This window comes from Monodelphis domestica, chromosome 8 (genome assembly GCF_027887165.1).
Source record: "Monodelphis domestica isolate mMonDom1 chromosome 8, mMonDom1.pri, whole genome shotgun sequence".
NCBI classification, from domain to species: domain Eukaryota; kingdom Metazoa; phylum Chordata; class Mammalia; order Didelphimorphia; family Didelphidae; genus Monodelphis; species Monodelphis domestica.
The window spans coordinates 236493723-236520399 of NC_077234.1; the positions used below are offsets into that span (position 1 = coordinate 236493723).

The 26677-nt window shown below is 39.2% G+C and overlaps 1 protein-coding gene across 9 annotated transcripts in view; it reads right to left on the reverse strand.

The window, feature by feature from the left end:
- Positions 1–957: 957 nt before the first annotated feature.
- The window catches only part of ACE2 (angiotensin converting enzyme 2), an 85246-nt gene continuing 59526 nt past the window's right edge, over positions 958–26677 (reverse strand). For all 9 annotated transcript variants that reach the window (XM_007500876.3, XM_007500875.3, XM_007500874.3 and 6 more), the window contains 10 exons: positions 26168–26394; positions 22725–22869; positions 20003–20101; positions 16291–16413; positions 15675–15847; positions 14658–14713; positions 10177–10277; positions 6498–6614; positions 4173–4367; positions 958–2301 (listed from right to left, as the gene is read on the reverse strand). In XM_007500876.3, the coding sequence (XP_007500938.2) occupies positions 2187–2301; positions 4173–4367; positions 6498–6614; positions 10177–10277; positions 14658–14713; positions 15675–15847; positions 16291–16413; positions 20003–20101; positions 22725–22869; positions 26168–26394 (1351 nt within the window). In that variant the 3' untranslated portion in view covers positions 958–2186. The remainder of the gene's footprint in view (positions 2302–4172; positions 4368–6497; positions 6615–10176; positions 10278–14657; positions 14714–15674; positions 15848–16290; positions 16414–20002; positions 20102–22724; positions 22870–26167; positions 26395–26677) is intronic.

The following is a 26677-nucleotide window of genomic DNA, read 5'->3' on the forward strand; positions in this document are numbered from 1 at the left end:
ATTCCCTTTTTCTCTTAGAAATGTCCAGGGTAGTCCATGGACAAATGTCTGCCCTCAAAACCAGTTGAAACCTTCCTTCAATTGGGAAGAGTATATTTCATCAATTTATCCGCATAAATTAACTCTGAACATTTTGGCTTAAGATGTTTCATCAATTTTTTTTTAAACCTAAAACTGCAATGACAATGATATTAACTAATTTCTATTGTACTTTAACATTTATAGAATATTTTCCCCAACCACTCTTTGATAAATCAAGAACTCTTCCCATTTCACCTATGAAAAAACTGAGGCATAAGGAGGCACCTTGCTTAGTCAGAGTCACAAGGCTAGAAAATATCATAGTTATGACCTGAACTTAGGCCTTCTAATTACAGTCTGGTGTTCTCTTCTGTTCTGCTGCATTATTGTCCCTGAAAAAGGGACAGTCCACTTCCAGAGAAAGAACTACTGGGGCCATCTTTCACATCAGTTTGATGTGATTTTATTTTGGGATTACAGTTTTGTATGAGTGTGCTCTTACAACAATGACATATTAATATGGAAGTGTGTTTTGCATGATAATAAAAATTTAATTTAATTAAAAAAAACAAAAGTCTTCAAATTAGAATGAAAATTCAGTGTCCAAATTTTGGGTTACAGAATCCCATTGAAGGTGGGATTACACCAGTTCCTCCCTTCAAGAAGTTTCCTCGGAGGTCATTGATAAGAAAAAAGATGCTATATACACTGAAATATTTTATATCAGCCCTTTTTATGGTCGGGAAGAGCAGGAAATAAGGTGGATGTGCTTAAGGAATGACTAAACAAATGTTGGTGCACAAATGTGATGGAACATTGTTGTGTTGTAAGTAATGACAAATACAATGAATACAGAAAAGAATGAAAAGGCCAACTCGAACTGAAGCAAAATGAAGTAGATCTCAGAACCAAGACAACAAAAAAACAAAAGCCACCTTTGATTTGTGAGATTCATTTTCACCACTGATTGTGGGAACACTTATAGAAACACCTGATTGAAAACAAGTCATTTTTCTCTTCATTTTAGTAATTGTTTTTATTATTATTATTCAACAACAGAATTGTACAGCTCATTTTCCATGGGAAGTCTACTTTCTCCCCAGGAAACTTCATCAGTTGGTTTATGGCTTGGTCCTTGGGAATGGGAACTTTGCGATTCCCATACTTGTCAGAGAGAAGGTTAAGGGAGTGTGTCCAGTCAAAGTATGCTCATTCTTGAGCTGGATATTCTGCTTAAGAAGGCAGGGGAGAGGGGACAGAAACATTGGTTTTGTCCTCAAGAGGCTTATGACCCATTTGAAGAGACTAAATTGGTACGATTAGAGAATGAAGGGGACTCGATCAATTCAGCATGGTGGACTCACAGAGAAGGTTCATGAAAACTTTGAGAATTCCTATCATGATATCAATTTATCACTGAGAAACCTGGAAGTTTCAGGATAGGAAACTTTTAGGATTTCAGTCAAGAAAGAACATTAGAAATTATCTAGTCCAATCTCCTCATTTCAGTGATAAAAAACAGTAAAATGAAGTCATACAAGAAGAAAAGAACAAAGTCAGAACTTGAACCTCATGCTCCCTCTCATCCTATTAACTCCAATTCTGATTTCTTCAAACCTTCTCACCTCTACCCTTCTCATGTTGTACGCAAGACTTGATGCCCTTTTGGGCAAGCTGCTATAATTTTTAGAAGGGACTAAAGAGAATATAGCATGTAACTCAAGTTGTTCTTTGTTCCTTGACTTCCATTAGTTAGTGGACCAGTGGCCTGCTGAGGTCACCGTCATTACAAGCAATCGATCAGTCTCACAACCAAAGATCAGCATTTGCTTCTCATTTCCAAGATCTCTTTTCCCACCTCAAGCAATACAGTAACTTGATACACTCAGGTTTTCTTCCTCCTCTTGAACAGCCTCATTGCCCCAAAGAAGTCATTGTACTTCTTTTCTCTTGGAGAAATGGAAATGGTGTGTTGCTCTCAGAAAGCCGTAAATAATAGAAACACAGTAGATTTGGTCCTGTAATGTTTTGTTGGAGTAGAAGCAATTCCTGATCAGAGTTGCATTTGGGGTGTTCAAGGGCATTTACAGGAGCCTCCTCACCCATGTTCACTACACGATGTTAATATTTACAGGAAATGGAATGAATAAGAAAATAAAAAGTTTCTAAAATGATGTTTGAGCATCCTCACTGCTCTGGAAAGCTGGATTATGTTGTCCCCCAGCAACATCCACATCAACATAGGGGTTCTCATCATTGCTACTGCTTGTTTTGGCTCTCCTGTTACATAAAAAGAAGATAGCATTAATATCTAGGAATTTAACAGACCAGTAAGGATAGGCACTGGGCCCATTGTTTCATTGGTATAGAGCAGTAGTTCACAAAGTGCAATCACTTGGACCTCTGGGGGTCCCCAAGACTGTTCCAAAGGTCTTTCATAATTCTAATACATAATAGTAATGCACACTAATTAATACAGGATAGTGATGTCTTAAAACAACTAGGTGGCATAGTGTTTAGAGTGCCCGGTCTAGAGTCAGGAAAATTCATCTTTCTGAGTTCAAATCTGACCTCAGGCATTTATTAGTTATATGACCCTGGGGCAAATCAGACCCTGTTTGCATCAGTTTCCTCAACTGTAAAATGAGCTAGAGACCATCCCAGGGTCTTTGCCAAGAAAACCTCAAATGGGGTCATGAAGAGTCAGGCAAGACTGAAACAATTGAACAATAATAGTTGTTATTGTTTGATTGGTTCAGTAATGTCTTAAAACTAAGGCATTATTTGCCTGTTACAGTATTTTTTGCCTTTTTCAACTACATATCTCTGTAAGGCCAGATTTTCTTTATATACTTCAGTCAAAATTATGTATTGCAACAAACTGACTGTTGAAACAGATATGAGAATTCCAGTTATTTTCTCTGATGTCAGATTATTAAAGAGATTTGCAAAAGTAAATAAAAATGCCATTATTCTCACTTTCTTCATTTGGGGAATGATTTTCCATAAAATAAATTATGTTAATATGTAATGAGTTTGTTATTATTTTAATGAATTAATAAATATTTAAATATTATTAGTTTTAATTTCTAATGTGGACCTGCAGTCTGCTAATACACCAATAGCTATAACTCATATAAACAAAAGCTCTTTTGAGTATAATATTTATTATTTATTTACTGTAAATAAATAACTTATTTTTTAAGAATGTAAAAGGGTTATTTAATGAAGAAAATTACTATTATTTTCATTCTTCATTACCAGGTCTTCTCATTCATAGTTCATTGTTTTCTCCTTTATACCATATTTGTCACACTTAATGCGGAAAAATTCCTGATTAGCTAAACTATATTAAAATGTAATTGGGAAATGCTTAACAAAATAAATAAAAATACAATATAACTTAGATAATATTAATTTGAGGTTTCCTAAGTCAATATGCTGCCCCTAAAGATGTATTTGTATTTGAATTTAACATTACTGTCAAACTCTACAACAGGCTTTCAGTTTCCCATTCAGCCCACAGACCCTATTAATACCCGTATACGCCAACGATGAAAGGACCATCTCCAATAGTTGGGAGAAATCCATGTGGAAGGATTATAGGGTGAGACAGACAAGATGGGTTATAATCCACATGTTGGAGGGAATGTTCCCATCAATGAGATCCCAGACTTATTAGAACAGTGATGGCAAACCTTTTAGAGACTGTGTGTGCTATGCCCCTCTCTTCACCTTACCCACACAGGGAAGAGAGAAAGCTCTCTCATTGGGCTTCTGGGCAGAGGGGTAGGTCATGTGAGAAATGTCCTCAGTGCAGGTGAAAAGGGGAGGGGAGTAGCCCGAGAGCTCTGCTCCCCTCCAGCTCTGCCACTTGTGAGCCACCCACCTTCCCCACTGTGCACTCTCATTGGGCTGCTGGGCAGAGGGGCAGGGGGATGTGAAAAAATGTCATTAGGTGTGGTGGAGAGGGAGAGTCCTTCTGCCTTTCTAGCAACAAATGAGGGGGGAGGGGCCCACTGAGAGCTCTCTGTATACCATCTTTGGCACTCATGCCATAGGTTCACCATCATTGCATCAGCCCATCAGGGCACTAGAGTTCTGATCCTTATCGCAATAAAGTAGGAAAGCCTCCAGAGAAGGCTACTTACTTCTTTCGGTCTCTGACTCCAGTATAGATTAGGTAAACAATTCCAATCACCACAATTCCCATGACGACTCCAAATACTATCATCCATACAGTAACAGGTGGCTCATATGGAGGGGCTAACGTGGGAGAGATGCCCACAAACTCCAAACTGTTGTCATTCAGGCGGAAGGCATCATTGATGCGGTCCCTAGACATACTGTAATTAAGAGCACAACTTATAAAAGAAAGAACCTGGAAGAGAAAGGAAAACACACACACACACACACACACACACACACACACACACACACACACACACACACACAGAGTGGAAATAGATGTTATGTACTTTATGTATACACATATATTTTTATTATATATGCATTTATGCACATATAATATGTATATATATATATGCACACACATTTAATATGTATGTGTTTGTCTGTATATATACACATGTATATATGTGTACTTTATATACACATGTACACATACATATATGTATATTTAATATAGCTACTTTAATAAATTAATAATGAAATTTATATATTTAATATATGTATATTGTGCTTTGTGTGTATGTGTATGTTTACACATTGTATGTGTATTTTATATACATATTTTTATGCATACACATACATACACCTATACACACCTGGGAATGAGGAATGAAGAAAGGATGCCTTTGGATTCTTTTTTACCTTTAACAGCTATACCCTGAGTGAAAACTTAGGCACTTGTCACAAATTGTCAATAACTTGTGAGTGGCTCCAAAGCAAATCTGTCTATATCAGACCGAGTGGGTCTACTTCTTGGATAGGAAGGTAGCTCAGTGGAGAGAGTACCAGGTCTTGAGTCAGGAGGACCTGGGTTCAAATGTGACCTCAAACACTTAGCTATATGACCCTGGGCAAATCACTTAATCCCAATTGCCAAGAAACAAATAAGCAGAGAGAGAGAGAGAGAGAGAGAGAGAGAGAGAGAGAGAGAGAGAGAGAGAGAGAGAGAGAGAGAGAGAGAGAGAGAGAGAGAGAGAGAGAGAGAGAGAAGGAGGGAGGGAGGAAAAATGAATAGTTAAATACTCAGCATTCTGGACTGAAGTGGCAGTATTTTCCCAGAATATTTACAGTGATTTCTGAGGTACATTTTCTTTTTCAGGAGTTGATGGAGAAGAGACCAGATCTGTAATTTCAATAATAGAACCATTACAGGGAAACTTCCTTCCAGGGCAGCCTGTACGGGCTCTATCATTTACAGACTTAGAAGCTGACTGGAGGACTGAGAAGTCAGGTGACTTGTCCAGAGTCATACAACTAGTCCGAGGGGAGGCTTGAACCCCCTGATTCCAAGGTCAGTTTTCTAATCACTGCTGACTCAATTCAGAATACTCACCTAAACCTCCTCATGTCCGTTTTCACAAACTATAAAAAATTTCCTTTGCCATTTTTTTCGACTGCAGGGAAGGCAGTTGAAGAGGTTTGCTAAGTGGAGGGTCTGAGGTTCATAATATAATTGAAGTCTGAGAGAGAAAAGCGTTTTCCTAGCTAAAATTCCAATCACAGATCATTTCTGGTATTTCAGGTCAGGCCATTACTGTGCCCCAAGGAATGTAGTCACAAAGAAGGTATCAACTTTGGAAGAGCCTCATTGGTCCTCAGGCCTTTCATTGCCTGGACACCTAGAAACAGTGGTATGCTTATAAATGCTTAACAGCTGGGTATCCAAACAACTACAACTAAATAATACCCTTGCAAGTTTAATCTTCGTTATTAATATTTTGTCCATCACTTTTAGACATCTAGGAAACCAACCAAAAAGATCAAGTTCATCTCTAGCATTTGATAATTTCTGATGTATAAATGCTCACAGTGAAAAATGTAACAACCAGCTTTCAAAAGCCAATAGAGGAGCAGGACCCAGCATGGACCTCTGCCTGGCACTCATTTCAAGGTTATGTGGGGATTCCTTTTGGCCAGTGGAGCTGAAGGCAGAGCATGTCCAGAAGCTTTTACGAGCTCCAAAGCCTGAGATGGACCTCAGGTTCCATTTCACAGGCAGAACCTACTCTCCAGTCAGAGCCTATTTATTTCCCAGGGTAGGAGAGAATTCCTCACATAGCTCAGCATTAGCATATAGTGGACACTTTAACCACAAAATGGTAAATGAATCAACTGAGGGTTAAAAATGTCTGGATGTGATTCTTCCTCTTTGGCTCTTTTGTGAAAGACATTAGAGGAAGTTTTTGATATGGTACCCTTCAATGATGATGGCGATCCTCTCCACCAACATGACATACACAAACACACACACACTCATGTCACTCAATTAGGAAAAAAATTGTCACCTGATTGCTGCTTCTACTTCTTCTCGAGGAACGAAGGAGGTCCCATTAGGAGGGAAAGTGACGAAGAAGTAGAAGGAGATTCTGGGTTTCAAATCAAACATTTTTACATTCTCATTGCTAGGGAGAAACATAAGATATATTACCCCTTAAGACATATATGACTTAAAAAACAACACAAGGAAGAAGCTAAGCAGCTCAGTAAATAGATAGCCAGGCCTGGAGATGGGAGGTACTGGGTACAAATCTTGACTCAGGTGTGACCCTGGGCATGTCACTTAACTCCCATTGCCAAGCCCTTACCATTCTTCCACTTTTGAGCCAATACACGGAATTGATTATAAGATGAAATAGCCTTTTTTTAATTAAAAAAAGAAATAACACAAAGTCAAAGGGCATTAATTGATCATATGCATTCTTCTATTTTAAGAGAATAAGAAGAGTCTTCAGAAGAGAATAGTGGCATGTAGAGAGCATGGGTCATCACCAGGCCCCAGAATCATGGTTGATCATTGCACAGAGTTATTATATCCTTTAAAAATTGTTTATGTTAGGGGGCAGCTGGGTAGCTCAGTGGATTAAGAGCCAGTCCTAGAGACGGGAGGTCCTAGGTTCAAATCTGGCCTCAGCCACTTCCTAGCTGTGTGACCCTGGGCAAGTCACTTGACCCCCATTGCCTAGCCCTTACCACTCTTCTGCCTTGGAGCCAATACACAGTATTAACTCCAAGATGGAAGGTAAGGGTTTTAATTTTAAAAAATTGTTTATGTTTACAATATTGTTGTCTATGTATAATGTTCTTCTGGTTCTGCTTACTTCACTCTGTATCAGTTCATATAAGTCTTCTCAGATCTCTTGAAAATTTTCATTTGAATCATTTCCTACAGCACAGTAATATTTGTATGTGTTACCAACCTTTATTTTTCTTTATTTTCCAATGGTAAGGGGCAGAAAAGGAGGAAGGGAGAGAAAAATAAATAATTATGAATTGAAAGCATAAAAAGAAGTTGGATTTTTTTAAAAGAGAGTAATAAAAAATGGAAAAGTGATGTGAGATGAGGGGTAGAGGTACAATTTAGAGTAGAGATCCATGTGACATCTCATTATTCTCTCTCCATCTAAAGGTTCTGTTCCAGGCAAAATAATGAAGGAAGTTATGTTTGCTCTTTTCTGAGCCCCCTTGCCCATCATCTCATGCTCTTAGGTACTCAGTGCCTCTGGTTGCCCTATACTTTTTAGCATCCCCAACTATATGGCACCTGGGCTATCAAATCAGATCTCACACACTCACTAGCTGTATGACCCTAGGCAAGTCATTTAATCTCTGCCTCAGTTTCCTCACCTACAAAAATAATAGCATTTACCTCACAAACGTGTGATGATCTAATGAAATAATATTTGTAAAGAGCTTAGCATAGTGCCTAGCAATAAGGGGAGAATAGAAGAAAATGGAAGGGAAGGGAATGAGCATTTATTGAGTGCTCAAAACTGAACTAAGACTTTTGGGGAGAGAAAAAGGGACAGAGACAGAAAGAGGGGAAAGGAGAGATAGGGAGAGAAAGAAGGGGGAAGGGGAGAGAGAGGGAAGGAGAGAAAGGGAAGGGTGAGAGAGAAAAAGAGTGGGGAGGGACAGAGGGAGGAAAGGAAAGAAAGACAGAGACAGAGAGAGGGGGTGTGATAAAGGGAGAGAGAGAAAGAGGGAGGGATGGAGAGAGGGAAGGAAGAGAGAAGAAGTGAGGTAGAGAGAGGAAGGGAGGGAGGGGGAGAGTGAGAGAGAAGGAGGGAGGGAAGAATAGAGGGAGGGAGGGAGGGAAAGAGAAATAGAGGGAGAGGAGAGAGAGAGAGAGAGAGAGAGAGAGAGAGAGAGAGAGAGAGAGAGAGAGAGAGAGAGAGAGAGAGAGAGAGAGAGAGAACTAGAGAATTTAAGGCTTTTAAATGGAGTTTAAAACTCCATTAAGACTTTTGGAATACCCGTTGTGTCTAACTCATAGACCTAGAGAGAGCTAGAATAAATCTCATAGTCCATCTAGTCCAACCACCTCATTTTACAGATGAGAAGACTGAGGTCAGGAAGATTAAATGACTTCCCACAGGGTTGCAAAAGTAGTATTGCAGGGAGGGATTAAAGTCAGATTTTTTTAATCTGACTTCATTCTCATATCATAATGCTACCTTTACTTAACTCCACAGTATTCTTCCTACTTTCATCTCCTTTACACACACACACACAGAGGAACATACATACACCCTCCAAGTTTCTTCCCAATGTGACCCAGTGATAGTGATAGCAGATGATGAGAAATGAGCACAGCCAAGCAACTGCCCCAGCCAACATGGAGGGCAATTAATCACAATGGAAATTTCAGTGGTCCTAGAGTTGATGGACCTTGGTTCTACTTTCATCTCTGATACTTCCTACCTGTGTGACATCAGGAAGGTGACTTGGGTTCTCTGTGCCTCGGTTTCTTTGTCTGTAAAATGAGGGAACTGAACTAGGTAATTTCCAAAATGCCTTCTAGTTCTCAAACCTCCAAACCTCTCTCTTCATCAGGCCTCAAAGAAAAAATGTTCCTAGATAGGACTTTGAGCATCAATTAACTCAAACATGTACCAGGCGAATCTAAGTGTTGGCATGGGGAAAGAGATCAAAAGGTGTCTCTATGAGTATTCTAATAAGACCCTTTGTCCACTTAATTCTCTTCTAATTCAACAGTCACTGGTGTCTATAAAAACAAGCTAGAGAAGGAAATAGCAAACTGGTCCGGGATCTTTGCCTAGAAAACCCCAAAAAAGGTCTCAAAGAGTTGGACATGACTGAAATGACTGAATAACAACAACAAACACCAGTCTTGCTCTGACCTGATCTTAAAGAAAGGGGTCCAGGAATGGAATAAGAAAGTAATCACAAAGAAGGGGCAATGGTTATCAATACAAAATATTTTCCTTATCACATTAGGTTTCCAGTATTACTGATAAAGTCTGCAAAAGAAAACAGAAGTTGGATTTAGCTTTGAGGAAAGTTTCACATTAAGAAGATAGACAAGGTGTCTACGTCTAAAAATGCAGAAGCAGAGCCAAGAAGGAAATAAAAATTGGCTAACCAAGATGGCAACCCCAGAAGGAACTCACCAAAAGGAGAAAACAGGAAATTTTTGCCAGCCATTCAGTTTTATACTATTTCCTTTGTATATTTTTTATCATCTTGGTCCCCTTGCAGGTTCCTATAATCTAAGACAACATTCTCTAGACCACCAGTCCCTATTCAACTAGTCAATGGGCAGGAAGAATTCTCATTGCTCAGGTAGCATGAAACAACCTGAGGAAAAAAATTGGTTAATACCATATCTTGCACTTAAAAGAGCTCCTGAAAATAAAAGTGTTAAGAAGAGGAGCCATCCTGTATCAGAAAAGGAGAGATGATTATTCTTGCAGTTGTCATACCTGTTCACAAGACAAGACAAAACAAAACCAAAAATACTATTGCCATCCACATCCTTCCACCCCTGACAGTTTTCTTATGTCAAACAGTGTCCAATTTACCAAAGCTCTAGGACAACAAACAAAGCAAATAGGTTCTGGGATGGGAGTAGAGCTGAAGGTTAAAGCCAACAACACCCCTCCCTCAAACCTCTAACCGAACAGAAAACTAAGAAAGAATTGAGAACCCAACACAGTAACTCACCTAAAAGGGATGCTTTGCTTTTTCTTTATTAAAAAATACTGTCTCATGGCAAAAACAATTGATGACTGGAACAAATACATTTCATTTTCATTCCAGGTATACTGTGGAGGGAGAAAAGGATAGGATGAGCACCTTGAGGGCAGAGACGATTTCTCTTTTGTTGTTTCATTTCTAGGAACTAGAAGAGTGCCGGGTACATAGTCAACATTTTATAAATGCTTGATGAATGACAAATTACTTATGAGAACAAAACTTAGGAAAACTTACGGAACAAAAGCTGACAACTGGCAACTATATGTAGCAAATTTGAGTCTTCTCCAGCTCACTAATTGCTTTGGCTTAAAAGTTTGGGCAGCTAGCTACATGGGTCAGTGGAGAGAGTGCTGGGCCTGGAGTCAGGAAGACTCATCTTCCTAGGTTCAAATTTAGTCTCAGATTCTTCCTAGCTTTGTGACCCTGAGAAAGTCACCACAACCCTGTTGGCTTCAGTTTTCTCATCTTTGAAATGAGCTGGAGAAGGAAATGGCAAACCACCCCATTATCTTTGCCAAGAAAACTCCAAATGGGGTCATGAAGAGTCAGACATGACTTAAAAATGATTAAATGACAGCAAATATGTATGAGAAAATTACCAATTCACATGATCTGCAAAGTATGTATTTTATAGCCTTTCCTTGTCTAGTCCTGATTCTCATATATGTCTTATAATCATTTTTTGAAGTGCCATAAAGTTCTTGGTGCCGTTTTAAAGGTTAATTGTTTAAAAAGCTTAAAACTTTATTAAGACTTTTGAGGCTCCCTGTACATAGCATTTTTTTCAATCTCTAACACTGTAGATCACTGTAACCTAAATGGCATAGCTGAGTCCTTCCATTTTTAAAATTCTTATTTTTTAGAAAAAGTGAGTCCAACAATAGTATATGCTTTATAAAGTGATTTTTAGTTTTGGACAAAAATATATGAAAAAATCAACAATTATGGATCTCTCTAGACACAAAAGTGATTTAAATAGGTTAAATTCTCATTACAACATTACTGTATATAGAGCAGGCAACTAGAACCAACCAATAATCATATCTTCCACGTATCCAGGCCTACAAGGATGTTTATTAGGATCATAGGATCAGATATTTTGAGCTGGAAGGAACCTCTGAGGCTATCTAGTACAAGCCCCTCGTTTTACCACTGAGGAAACTGAGTCCCAGGGTTGCCCGAGGTTAAATAGGCAGTGATAATGTCAGGATTCAAACTCTAATTTCTCTGACTTTAAATCCTTTTTACCAGGTTTTACCTATTCTGTTTAACATTTCTTAGCTTTAAAATCATATAATCATAACATTGTCAAAATGTAAAATTGGTCTCCTTACCCATCCACACTTCTTTACACTGTTATTAAATATTTAATTTCTACAATGAAGATGTGTATATAATGGATAGAGTGCATAATAAATGCTGATTGATTGATTGATGAATTTTACCTAATAATAATAGCTAGTATTTATAAAGCACCTACTATGTCAGACAAAGTGCTAAACACTTTTAAAAATATTGTCTCATGTGATCCTCACAGTAACCCTGGAAGGTGCTTCTGTTTTCCTCATTTTACAGTTGAGGAAACTGACTTGCAAAAGGACCCAGAGTAAGAATCCAAGGCTAAATTTGAGCTCAGGTCTTCCTGACTCCACCCAGTGCTCTATTGATCTTACCACCTAGCTTACTTCTGTGAGTATATATTCTTTAATGGGAAAATCTGAGGATATCAGGAGAGAAAAAATTCCAGGTGGGAAAAGATAAGCTTTTCCCAGTCTAAATCTTAAAACAATCATATTCTTGAATTATTAGCATTACCTGTGTGACTACTAGTCTTGTTATGAAGTCTTTTCTTTTTCTTAGCTTGCCTAGAAGCAACATTTCCAGTTCTATTGATTCAATTTATCCAAGGTCAAGTCTACACAAGAGGTATCAAAAAGGCCATCCAGGAGCCCCACAACACTCACTAGTATGGCCCAAACCAGATTAAAAATGCAATTGGGAGAGACAGCTAGGCGGTTTAGTGGATAGAGAATTAAAACTTGGTTCAAGAAGTCCTAGGTTCAAATCTAGCCTCAGACACTTCCTAGCTGTGTGACCCTGAGCAAGTCACTTAACCCCCATTGCCTAGCCTTTATCACTCTTCTACCTTGGAATCAAAATTTAGTATCAACTCTAAAACAGAAATTAAGGGTTTTTAAAAACTCAATTGGGAGATTTTCAAACAAATTTTTAAGAATTTAATTTAAAAATATAATCATGCGGTGTTTTCAGTCAATGTGCAGTCTCCCAGGGATCCTTATATATGCAGCTTTTTAGCCCTTTTCTGTTTAGTTTGACACCATTCAATATTAACATCAAAAGATGAAAAGCGAGACATTCAATCATTTGTTTTCTCTACAGTCATCTAACCATGTAGTTTACCTGATTTTTAAAGTCTCAACTAATTACACTGATTTTTTTTTTGGCATAGATGCATGGGAAGAATCATATAATTTGATTTGTTTTTGCTACTATTTCTTTTCCTTTTCTTTTATTTTATTTTAACCCTTATCTTCTGTCTTAGAATCAATACCAAGTATTAGTTCCAGAGCAGAAGAGCAGTAAGGGCTAGGCAATGGGGGTTAAGTGATTTGCCCAGGGTCACACAGCTAGGCCATGTCTGAGGCCAGATTTGAACCCAGGATCTCAGTCCAGTGAACTAGCTAGCTGCCCCCAATGTTTTTGCTAAAATTTCAAGATAAGTGCCAAGAATATCAAAGGACTTATTGGAGTCCCTTTCCCTAGTCCCAGCCCATCTTGGCTTGTTGCTCATCCTTCATTTCCAAAGAGAACAAGTGATTGTTGTTATCTGTTATAATCTCTTGAAGTTGTTATGGTAATTAATGAGATTTCTGTGTTAAAGGATGAAAATTGTGTAAATAAGAGACCAAAGATGCTCTGATTCACATCAGAGTAAGACGCTGCTGACCTGCCCTTAAGATGGCTTGTGTGGTCCCTGAATCACTTTTCTAGAAATAGATTCGAAATGTAAGTTAATACCAGTGACATCCCAGAGTGAGGTCTTGACTTGCACGTGGATGGAATTTAAGGGAGGCAAAGCTGAGCAGAGTTGTCAGCCTCAATGACCCTCGAAGTCTAATGGCAAGACAAAAGCCAAGTCCTGGGACACAAGTGAGAAAAGTGAGCTCTGTAGAGATGGAGAGACTTGCTGAAGGTCACACAGGGAGGAGGTAGCAACACTTCTTACTCTATTCCATCCAGCCCAGGTCTTCTGACTCTGAATCCTGTGCTCTTGAGCCAGCGTGCGGAGGCCATGCATGCCTCTCCTGGAGTGCTATTTTGATCAGTCCCCAAGCAGGCTGCTATTTAACGCCTCTTTATTAGATTCTTAGAGATGGGCCCAGTTTTTGTCATGTACCTTTATATTACTGTATTTCGTATTTGTATTTCTTGTCGATCCTTATAAAATGTGTCCAAATAAATATTGATTCTAATGCTAGAAAGATTAAAAAATGAAACGAATGTGGCACATTTCTGCATCTCTCTTCCTGGAAGAATAACCTCAAATGTGTACGTCATTAGTCTGGCTAAGAGAAAGTCTATTCCCTCTTCTGGGAAAATGATTCAAGTATCACACAAGCCTTCTTAAGAGTGGGTCAACAAGCATCTTGCCTCTGATGTGAATCATAGCATCTTTGGTCTCTTATTTACATAATTTTCATCCTTTAACACAGAAATCTCATCAATTCCCATAATAGCTTCAAGAGATTGTAGCAAATAACAACAATAACAGTTCACAGGCGTTACTGTTACAGCACCTAAAGTTTTCAAAAGCTTTTTACATATGTATCGGGTAGCTAGATGGTACAGTGGATACAGTGACTCATCTTCCTTAGTTCAAATCAGATCTCAGGCACTTATTAGTTCCATGACTGTGTACGTATTCCTGTTTGCCTCAGTTTCCATTTGTAAAATGAGCTAGAGAAGGAAACAGCAAACCACTCCAATATGTTTTGCCAAGAAAACTCCCAATGGGGTCATGATGAGTCAGACACATCTGAGATGCCTGAACAACTTACATATATAACATAACATTTGATCCTCACAACTCTGTGAGCTAGGCAGGGAGAATATTATTTCCCTTCCTATGAGAGTAAATAAGGAAGCTGAGACCGACAAATTTCAAGTAGTGTGCCCAACATCACACAAGTAATGGCAGAGTTGAAAGTCAAAGCTATGTCTTCTCACACCAGGGTCCTCTCCAGTACACTTACCCAAAAAGGCACCATCAGAGAAAATGAAATACCAAAGGGAAAAAGCCAATAGGGCATAGTTATTACAAGATCAATATGGTTTCTATTCTCCTAGCTATGTGGCATCTTCTTAGCATACCCTCCTTCTGAATACATGAGAAGAAAAATAATGGAAGAGCTCTCCAAGTTACTTACTGCATTTTCTCCAAGAGTTTTCAGACTTATCCTCACTTTGATTTTGTATGCATTATCTAATTTAAAAAGAAATGGCAAGGTTGAGAAGTATGAACATTATTAGGTCTGATTATGCTTTCATTTTTACTCATTGTCAGTATCCAATCAGGATTTGGAATAGAGAAGGAGAAAGAGGGGTAGTGAGAGTGAGGAAGAGAGGTAGAAAGAGCAAGGAAACAGTAATGGGTTTTTCTTTTGGCAACCTTAATTTTCTCTCTCTTAAGTCTACACCTGTTCATTCTCCAGAATGGTCCTTCAAAGTTTTCTTACATTTTCCATTCTCCTCTTCTTTCCATTGTCCCTTCTATTCTTTTTCTCTATGCTTTTTTTTTCTTTGTATACAAAATGACAGATGATTGGGGACACTGGTTAGTTTTAGAAGAACAATCCTCCTCTTCCCTCCCTTGGAGCTTCAAACTCTGGACTTGTACAACATCAATGATTAGAGCAATCAAAGAACCACAGAGCATTAGAAGTAGAAAGGACTCTAGAGATCATCTAGTGAAGTCCCATCATTTTGCAGATAAAGAAGCAATCACGGGGCCAATTAGCTATCTCAGTGGATTGAAAGCTAGGCTTAGAGATGGGAAGTCCTAGGTTCAAATGTGGTCTTAGACACTTCCTAGCTGTGTGATCTTGGGCAAGGCATTTAACTCCCATCACCTAGCCCTTACTGCTTTTCTGCATGAATCAATATAGAGTATCGATTCTAAGATGGAAGGTAAGAGTTTTTAAAAAATCAATCAATCAATCAGTAAATGTTTAATGAGCACCTGTTGTATGTAAGGTATAAAGAGAGGGAAACTTGCTCAGATGATGCACACCATCAGAGATGATGCAATACTTATCCATTCATCCCCCAAATATTTATTTAGTACTTCCTCTATGGAAGATATTGTATTATGTATATGAAATGAGTGAAAAAAGGCAGGAGAAGACAGAAGAGCTTAAGCCCTGAAGTGATTATTTGGTACTTACAAGGACTCCAATCAGTATTCCAGCCCACATATGCATCCTTGTTTTGTTCTTTCAGCCATGTAAATAAGGGTTCAAAGTATTCAAGCAAAGGTCCTGCATCCATCATTTTATTTCCTACAATACTCTCTAATGCTTTCGTCCAAGGTTCTGATTTCCCCATCTTCAGCATGTTCCTGTATACGAGAAGAAAGGTGTTCAGAAGCACTCGGGAGATTCTGGATTTGAAGTCAAATGAACAGTCCAGGTTAGATTTCTTTCTACTGGCTTGTGTCTCTTTGTTTCTGGTAGTTAAATAAGCAAGGTTCTTTGATTGAGGAGTTTTCTCCTATTCATATCTACCCTTGTCTCTGTCTTCCCTCTGCACAGCAGTCAAAGGTAGCCCTGTAGTTGTGATACCCAGAGAGTGTCTTCTCCCAGTGAGATCCAGCCATTGAATGCTGTTCACTCTACCTGGCTGAAACCTAAACATCCTGAACACAAAGTAATTGGAGAAAGAACCCTGAGATGGGCCTCCTTTTCCTTCCCTTTTTAAGGAAGGCAATCAAATGAAAAGTTAGACACAGATATAAACCATACTAGAGAATGGACGAATGGAAAGGAGGGGGTGACTTCTTACTGCAACTTTGTCCCGGCTTCGGTGGAATTTGTGATGTCACATTTATGGAGAGCAGCTGAGGGCTGGGCAATTTTACAGAGGGCTTTATGGAACTGGAATTGATAGATAGTTCTTGTATAATATCTGCACAAGAAACAAACAATAATCTCAATGTTAATTCCTTACAACCACAACTGGACACGGAAGCTTAAATTATGCACTTCCCTTTCCCACACCACATACTCTGAAATCTAGCAACACTGGCCTCCTTGATGTTTCTCACGCCTGATGCTCCATCTTTTGATTCTGGGCATTGTCACCGATTGCCTGGCATCCTCTCTCTCCTCATCTCCACCTCCCAGACTCTCAATTCTCCCTCCTACAGGAAGCCTTTCATCATCTTCCTTAATTCTAGTGCTTTCCCTCTGTTATCTTCAATTTGTCCTGTAATAGGATTTGTTTGAACATAATTGTTTTCTGGTTGTCTTCCCCATGAGACTATGAGCTCCAGAAGAGCAGGTCCTGTCTTCTGGCTTTCTTTGACTCCCTAGCACTTAGCAGCACAGTGCCCGTCTCATAGAAGGCACTTAGTAAATGTTTACTGGCTGGCTGAAATTCCAGTAGACCCTACCAAAGAGATCCCTTTACAAATCCTCATTCCCAGAAGCACTGTCTGTTTGGCAGCAAACTACTTTTTTGAGACACTCTTTACAATATTCGACTTGATCAAGAGCTGTGGATTATAAATATTGACTTTTTTCTCAACTAACTGATTGGTCCTGGACAAATTACTTTCCTCTAAGGCTTCCTTTTTCAGCAAAAGCCTGAAACCACTCTGAATATCCTTCCAAATCAATTTTTAAAAGGGGACTCAAGAATCAAAGCAGGATGGCAGAGAGAGTAGATTTCCACAATATAAAGGAGAACCAGAAGTAAAATAAGAGGGTTGAACTAGATTAGTGGTTTTTGACCTGACATCTAATGAACCTGAATGGGAAAAAAAATCCCCTTTTATTTCAATATAATTGCTCCCCTTGCAATCCTATGTATTTTTAAAAAATCCTTATCATCCATCTTAGAATCAATACTGTGTATCGGTTCTAAGACAGAGGAGTGGTAAGGGCTAGGCAAAGGGAGTTAAGTGATTTGCTCAGGGTCATACAGTTAGGAAGTATCTGAGGCCACATTTGAACCCAGGACCTCTGGTCTCTAGGCCTGGCTCTCAATCCTCTGAGCCACCCAGTTGCCCTCATATGCATTCTTTTATATACATTTAAAACATTCTAGGGGGCAGCTAAGTGGCTCAGTGGATTGAGAGCCAAACCTAGAGATAGGATGTCCTGGGTTCAAATCCAACCTCAGATACTTCTTACCAAATTGTTTACTCCCCATTGCCTTGGAATCAATGCAGATATATTATACGATTCTAAGAAGGAGGTCAGGGTTTAAAAAAAAATTCTGCAAAGTCCATCAATTTCATCAGACTGCCAAAGGGAGTCCACCACACCAAAATGGCTATAAATTCGTGGAATAGATGACCTCTGGCATCTAGGTTGTACAGTGAATAAAAGGCCCTACTGGGAGGTATCTTCCTGTATTCAAAACTGGCCACAGACACTTACTAGTTGTGTGACCTGGCCAAGTCACTTAACCTTGTTCAACTCAATTTCCTCATCTGTAAAATGAGTTGAAGAAGGTAATGGCAAACAACTCTAATAACGCTGCCAAGAAAATCACAAATGGGTTCATGAAGAGTCAGGCACAACTGAATAACAACAACAACAACAACAATAATAATCATTAATATTCTTTGATTCTAGGACTCTCCATAAGAAGGTGAAGTTGGTGCAGATAAATAGCTCAGTCTTGGAGAAAAACATTTTTGGTCGCCTATGATCCTTAGAAAATTTTCCACAGAATGCCTCTTACACAATCAACAAATAATCAACCAGGCTTTGCTCGAAGACCTCTCCTGCTGAGGCAACCAGGGCATTTTTGTTTGGTTTTGATTGTTAGGAGGTTTACCTGACATCATGTCGAAATCTGACCCTATACCATTACTTGGACCTAGTTCTTTCCTATGAAGCCAAGTAAAACACATCTAATCCTGTTTCCTCCTGACATCTCTTCAGATATCTAAAGACAGATATCACCCTTATTTCTGCCACCAAGCCTTTTCTTCTCCATATAAATAATTCAATCTAGCTGGTCCCAGCTAGATTTCTTGGCATCAGCCCTTCCTGGCTCTACAGAGAGCATGCCCTGAGAGCCTTTACTCTTCCTGGTCTGGGATGCCCACCTGGGGGCTCAGGACTGTCTTGATTGATGAATGGGTTACATGTCTCAACAGTCCAGCTGCTGAAGACTATTTTCTTCATTTTTGAATGAATGCTCCTTGATGATAGAGATTATCTTGCTTTTGTAATTGTTTCCTCAGCACTTAGTTCCTTGCTTGGCACCACATTAATAAATACATTTTTCTTCCTTCCTTCCTTTTTTGGTGTGTTAATTGAGGAAATCATGGGCAGGCTGGGATCTTGCAGGTATGCACTGTTCCCAAAGAGGTCTGATCCAGGACAAAGTCTGATTACTGCCCCCTGGTCTAACTCTAAGTGCGTGTCCCCAGTTTCAGTCTGTGCGAGAGTATAAAGGACTCTGTCCTTAGCGGCCAGCAGAAAGCTTTGTTAGCTCGAAGCGACAGAATTGTAGGATCCCTGGGTCTGTTTCCTGCCTTGTTTATTCTTTGCCAGACTAGGCTAGATACTGAAAATTGGACCTCTTTTGAGGTTGGAGCCTGAGCCAAACCTTTGCTCTTGCTGGTGTGTGAACTTCTTCCCTCTCAGTATATTGTCCTGGGCTTTCCTACCTTGACAAGGCAACCAGACTGCCACACCATGCACAAGTTCCCTTCTTGTTCTGGATCTACAAGTCATGACAGAGTAGTAGACAACAAATCTGCTAGTTGGCACTACTTGACACGCCTTGCCTGGGTCCAGGTTTAGGGCTTCGCCAGTATGGGCCAGGGGCCTCCCTTTCTATTGGTTCAAAGGCATCCCTTAAGCTCCTCGGCACATGCTCCTTTCCCTAGTTTCTGCAGATTTCTCTGTCTGTCTCCCTGTGCTGACCTGGACCAGATAAAGGAACCATTGTGACTTTTTTCTGGATTTCTTCATCAAGATTCAGTCTAGTGGAGGCAGCTAGATGGCTCAGTGAATAGTGCCAGTCATAGAAACAGGTCCTGGGTTCAAATCTAGCCTCAAACATTTCCCAGCTGTTTGACTCTGGGCAAGTCACTTACTATCAATTAGCTAGCTCTTACTGTTCTTCCACCTTGAACCTTAATACTCAGTATTGACTCCAAGATAGAAGGTAAGGGTTTAAAAAAGTGATCCTCCAAACATGGTGTTACTTGACAGTCACTCATTTATATTTATGCTATTTCTGAACAACTATTTTCTTTAATGCCATTTCTTCTACCATTTTGTTTTCATGAAACCAATGAATCACCTTAAATAGCATATACCTGTAATACTTCTTTGTTTCACTCTTAACACTAGACACATAGTACCCGTTCGGCAAATCTGAATTGAATTCAATAAACTATTTTGTCTCCTGTTGGAAAATAATGGTAGGAGAAGGAAGACAAAAAACCTCCATCTGTTCTTAGCCTCCTGGTACGTCATTAAGGTCACTTGTCTACAGACATTCCAAGCAATGGGGATGGAGACATTACCTGATAAAGGAGTAATCATTAGCCACATGAAACAATGCAGCAGGGTCACAGTAGGTTTCATCATGGGGCAGGGGCTCCACCACACCAACTATTTCACGCCTTGGGAGAAAAAGGAGAGGGGAATTTCACGATAGAACAGCAGCTCATCCACCAGAAGGTAAGATATACAGTTATCTGGCCCAGTGAATATTGCCACATCATTCAATGATGTTGATATTGGAATAAGACAGATGCTCATGGGTTAAATGTTTTTTGCACTGTCTGCAAGCTAATTAAATACAATAAACTTTTATTCAAAAATATAAAACCAATTCTTATCTTTTAGGTCACACAAAATCAGCAGACACACTGGATTTGGTCCCAAAGGCCATAGTTTGTTGACTCCTGGATTAGGGATCAAAGGAGGCAGCAGGATATTATGATGAGAAAACTGCATTCAAGTCAGGAGGACTTAAGTTCAAGATGTCCTTCTGTGTCACCTGGACAAGTCGTTTCTGATTGTCTCAGGCAATTCTACCCTATCAGAACTCACCGAAGGTATGTGGAATATATCTCATTAGATTACACAGCAAGGGAAGGGTGCTCATTTTATTCACATAACTAAAACTTTAAAGGGTTTTTTAAAATTAATTTTAATTTTTTAACTAACAACTAAAATTTACTTTAAAAACAAACTTAAAACAAGTTTTTGCCTGAAGTACCTGCTACTTTGTACCTGGCATGTACAAAAATACAATTAATTTTCTTGATATTTATCTTTCTGAAGATAATGAGCTAATTGACCAAATTGACCAAAACAGATTAAAGTTTCCTATCTTCCTATCCTAGGAAATTAAAAACTCACTAGGTGTTCTAGACTTAAATTCCTTGGCCACATCATTATAATTAATTGATAAAGCCAAATTCATGTTCAATGGACCAAATCATGAGGAAGTCAAGGCACTGTTGGGATATTATACTTCCTAGTTTGCTTTTTTACATAAGCTAGTTTGGGAAAGGCTTTCCCTTGAAGAGCTTGTTGATTGCAAATAGACTTGTGAAACTCTCAGAAGATGGAAGCCAGGATGCAATCAAGCCACAGTCTGGTGGTGACTGTAGTGTTAACTTTAAGAACACATTGCCCATAACCCTGAAGCAATGAACTTAAGTTTCCAACTTATTCAGTGATAGGATAGATTTATAAATATACTTAGATAGATATCTCATCAATAGATGTTAGCTAGAAGGCTCCTTTGAGGCCATTCAGTTTGACCTTTTATTTTTTTAAAGATGAAGAAAATGAACCCCAGAGAGGGAAGTGATTGCTCAAAGGTGATAAATGGCAGAAGTGGGATTTGAATTGAGAATTTGCCTCCAAAATTAGCCTTCCACTCAGGGCTGGCAACTTGGATTCAACTGAATTGCTTGTTATGGATAAAAATTATGTGAAAGACAAATTTTGTATGAGAATCTCATAAATGAGCAAGAGTCAGGCTTTTCACCCTCACCCAAATACCAAATCACATCATTACTTCTATCAATTCAGGGGAAAGAATCTGTTACACAAATGTGGAATCACATAAATTAATTGCTCAGTTTTCAAATGGTGTTTTACGTGGTCTCGATGAAATTGAACAATTTTTAGATTTTTTCAAATAGATTTTATTTTATAGATTGTGTGGGTGTGTATGAGAGAGAGTGCTACCTCTCTGCTTACAAAGAAAACTTAATTTAATCAGAGATAAGCTTTACTTTTTTAAAAAATGGAACTGATTAGGAATTGGTGTTTAATACCAAATGTGACCCTGAGGTTACACAAAATGAATAAATGACATGAAATAGACTGTGTCTGGTCGTGTTTCTTAGTGCCGTAAGACTATATCTATAAAACTCTTTGCTCCCCTTCCACTTTTTGGTTCATGCTGCCCTGTGACTTTCCCCCTTCCTGGAACTCTCCTGTCCTCTCCTCTCCTCTCCTCTCCTCTCCTCTCCTGTCCTGTCCTCTCCTCTCCTCTCCTCTCCTGTCCTCTCCTCTCCTCTCCTCTCCTCTCCTGTCCTGTCCTGTCCTGTCCTGTCCTGTCCTGTCCTGTCCTCTCCTCTCCTCTCCACTTGTTTAAATACTCAAGCCCAGACTCTACTCTGAAGTTTCTTTTGGACTCGCCTCGCCCACAATGTCACAGTAAGTGACATGAAATATAAAGACTTTGCTTTAGGTAACTTCCTGTGTCTTACATGTACCAATGGTAGCTTAAACGCCTCGTCTCTCTCTATCTCTGCCTGTCTCCATTTCCACTTCTCTCTCTTATTAACTTCCCATATCTTCCATTGTCTGTATCACTCCTGGCCATTTACATGCTGCCTTATATTATTATTATTGTTACCTTTTTATATGTATATGTCTTACCTCAAGAATGAGATAACCGATGGGCAATAAGTGTCATACTGATGCCAAAGATATAAAAGTAACAGGGGAAAGACTTCTCATAATGTTGGATGGAGACTCTGTGTAGGAGTTATGGGGAAACATGGGCAGGGATTAATGGTGCTGAAGAAGAGCAACCTTGGCTTTTGATCTATAGTCCCCAGACCTGTAAAACCATGGATTCGCCAAAGTTCCCAAAATGTCTGCCCTCCAGCTCCACTGAAAACTCTTTGAAGGCAACTACCGTTTTCTTCTATTTCTTTATATAAACCTCTAGTCAAATGTTTGGCCCCATGGCTCAACAACTATTTATTAACTTACTTCATCTCCCACCACTTTTTCATCCACTCCTCTTTGGGAATTTTCCCCTCAAATACCATCCATCGCCAATTCTCGAGCATGTAAGTGAAGGGCATTGTTCCAATAATGGTGAGGGCTTGCTTGAACAGGAAATTTATTTCTGTTTCTGGAAGTAAAATGCCAAAAGAACAGACATTAAGATGAAGGTGTTAAGGGATTATTTGAACGAAAGCACATGTCTTTTATCATAAATACCAATTGTTCTTCAACACATACTTTCCTTTCCATTAGGAGATAACAGGTCATATGCAGAATGATGCAACCAATTCTTCATTAGCCTTGATGTAGTAGTTAGTTACAGATTCTATTACGTAATTAATTTTGGTTTTGTCATCAGTTTTTACCATCTTGCTTAGGCCACTTTTCACTCGAGCTAGGGAGCATTAGCAAAACCAAATGCCTGAACTATCAGCTACTTTCCCTGACTTTTTAAAATTCTCTGCTGGAGTTATCAACAAGGAAATAAGGAAACATTTTTAAGTGTCTACTATACTTTCTAGTTGTGTGACCCTGGGCAAGTCACTTAACCCCCATTGTTTAGCCCTTACTACTCTTCTGCCTTAAAAAATGATTCTAAGATAGATTAGAGTTTTTAAAAAGCATATACTATGTGCAAGGTACTGTGCAAAACACTTTCCAAATATGATTTCATTTGATCCTTACAACAACTCTAGGAAGTATATACTATTAGGTGACTTGCTCAGGGTCATGAAGGTAGTCTAAGGCTGGATTTGAACTCAGGTCTTCTTGGCTCTAAGTCCAGCTCTCTATCCATGGGCCATACAGCTGCCATTAGTAGTAATTGTCAAAAAAGTCAACGTTAGAGCAACACAGGCCTAATAGGGTTTTTAAAGATCATTTGAGTCACCTCATTTTATAGATAAGGAAACTGAGCCCTAGAAAAGAAACAAAAGAGAGGAGATCAAAGGGCAAGGAGTAGGGGGAATCTGGGTAGTTTAATGGATTGATAGCCAGGCCTAGAGACTGGAGGTCCTGGGTTCATATCTGCCCTTAAACACTTCCTAGGGGCAGCTGGGTAGCTCTGTGGATTGAGAACCATAGAGAGGGGAGGTCCTAGGTTCAAATCTGACCTCAGACACTTCCCAGGTGGGTGACCCTGGGCAAGTCACTTAACCCCCATTGCCTAGAGCCCTTACCACTCTTCTGCATTGGAACCAATACACAGTATTGATTCCAAGATGCAAGGTGAGGGTTTAAAATTAAAAAAAAAAACCAACAACAAAAAAAGCAAAACAAACCAAAAAAAAAAACTGCCTAGCTCTGTGACCCTGGGCAAGTCACTTAACCCCAATTTCCTAGCCCTTACCATTTTTCACCCTTGGAACCAATGCACAGAACCTAAGATAGAAGGTAAGGATTTCCCCCCCCCAAAAAAAAAACTTTTTTAAGGCAAGAAGCCAACCTAAATAAGCAGTCCCTGAATGACCAAGGGCTGACTGTTCTTATCTATGAAGCCTTTTTCTGCCCACAGGCCCAAAATGCCCGAATCTCCCAAAGGCCTGCAAATATCCCGACTCACACAAAAACCCAGCTAGTCAGACGGCTTGCCTGACATCATCGAGAAGTTGGGAGCAGAGCCTCTCCCCTCAGGAGACTATCGGTGAGTTTCTAGCTCCAGATGAATGGGTTAGTCAGTAGGAGATGCTCTCTTCCCATCTGAATGAAAGCTATCATAATGTCTTGATCCACAAGAATGGGAGATCTTAGGGCAGTGCTAAGTAGTGACAAAGAGTGACCTAAATCTTTGCTTCAATCCTGGATCTCCGGCTCTTCTTTAATTGACAGACACAATCAGGATTTATACCGGAAAGAGATTTGGATGCCATCCAATCCAATATCCTTATCTTACAGACTAGGGAACAATAGTCAAAGAGGTTAAGTAAATGCCTAGCATCCTGCAGGTAGCAGGTCAAAAACCCAAGATTTTTAGATTCCAAATCTGGTGGGTTTTTCCATTTTAACACAATGAATGAAAAGCACTTGCAAATGGTAAATTTGCACTCTAGAAATGTTAGCTATTATTATCATTGCTACCTCATTCTACTTACTACTAAATCTCACTAAAATTTGTTTCCCAAATTGTCTGAAAAAAATGATGATGACAATATCTCGGGGCAGCGAGGTGGTGCATGGGATAGAGCAGCTGGCCTATAGTTGGCCCTTTAAGATAAATTCATTTAATATCACATGTGTAAATGAAGGGATGAGGACTTTATCATCTTTAACTTGCTGTTTGGCTCTAATTTTCTCTGCATGCATAAGTGTCCAGTAGGTTGTGCTGTCTGACAAGGTTTGTGGCTTTAAGGTAGAAGGCAAAAATGAGAAGAAGAAATATTCTTTCTCTCCCTTCTCTGGATCCTACATTTGGAAGACATAACCAACTTCCTAAATTGCATCCTTCACTTCCAACCTCATAAAATTACTCCCTCATCATCTCCCTCATTCTACCTTGCATGCCTGGGATGGGGGTGGGGGGGTGGGGCGGGGCACACAGTATAAAAGATCACTTAACTGCCAATCACTTTCTTCTTCATTAGGTTGCCAAAGCTATTATCATTGTTTTAGCCTAGGAGAAAATAAAATGGAGAACCCATATCCAAATGACTTCGTTTTCTCCGCATTGGGAGGTTTATGAGTTATTAATAAAATATCAAAATCCTCAAGGATGATATGGCACAGGCCCCTAGTTGAGTGCAGAAAATAGCCTTTCCCTATTCTCAGAACCTTTCAGCCCTACCTCCTTCTCAGAGATTCAAATAAGGAAGTCAGGAAGAGATGAGGTCCAGCTGTCTGTAAAAAACACAGTCTCTAGTCCTTGGACATATATCACAAATCTCCTTCCCTCCCTCCCTCCTTTTCCTTCACTCTATCTCTCTTTGTCCCTGTCTCTCTGTCTCTGCCTCTCTCTGTCTCTGTCTCTATCTGTCTCTCTCTCTGGAATCCTCCTCCCACTTGAAGTATAGTATCCTCAAAATCTGATTACATAAACTTAAGAATAATCTAATTTGGTTTTTACCACTAGTTAGTTAACTATATGATGGTGACCAAGTCCTGATAGCTCTCAAGGCTTCAGTGTCTTCATCTATAAATGAGGAGTTGGATTTAAAAAACCTCTAAGGTTACTTTGACTACATGACTTCTGAGGTTTCTTGTAGCCATAACATGATGGAATTATATTATTTCTTTTGTTATATATATAGAAGCAGGAGTGAAAATAATGAGAAAGGAAAGGACAATATTTAATGAAAGTCTTTCCAAAAAAACTAAGTCATAATGCCCACTTTATAACTTCCTTCTTTTGAATCCTATATATGGCTGCCTTACCAAGGTAAGTTCCTATCCTTGGGGAGGAAAAAAAAAGAAAAAATACTCTGAATATTTACCATTATCTTCTTGAAAAGTTGGTGGTAGGAGACCAAGGGCTTGTAAATGTTTCGGTGTGGCTGCTGAGAGGGACATAATTTCTCCAACTGCCTCATGGAACCCTTCATTAGCCCCATTTCTCAATGTAAAAGGTTGTTTAGCATATGCCATGTCATACTGGATGTGACCCATCTCGTGATGGGCAGTTAGAAAGTCATCCATCGTCACTTTTGTGCACATCTTAATCCTGTATTTTAATGGAAAATGAAAAAAATTAAAGTGGATCACACAATGTCCATACTATCTGATTCAGAGAGCTCACTATTAGCCACGTACTCCAACAACTTCAAAAATAGAAAGTTCCTAGACACACCAAAATATCTTTAACAGCACTTTTTTTGTGGGATCAAAGAAATAGAAATGAAGCAAGTGCCTATTAATAGGGGATGGGCTCAACAAAACGTAATCCATGAATGTTATGGAGTAATCCATGAATGTTATGGAATATTAGTATGCTAGAAGATATCATG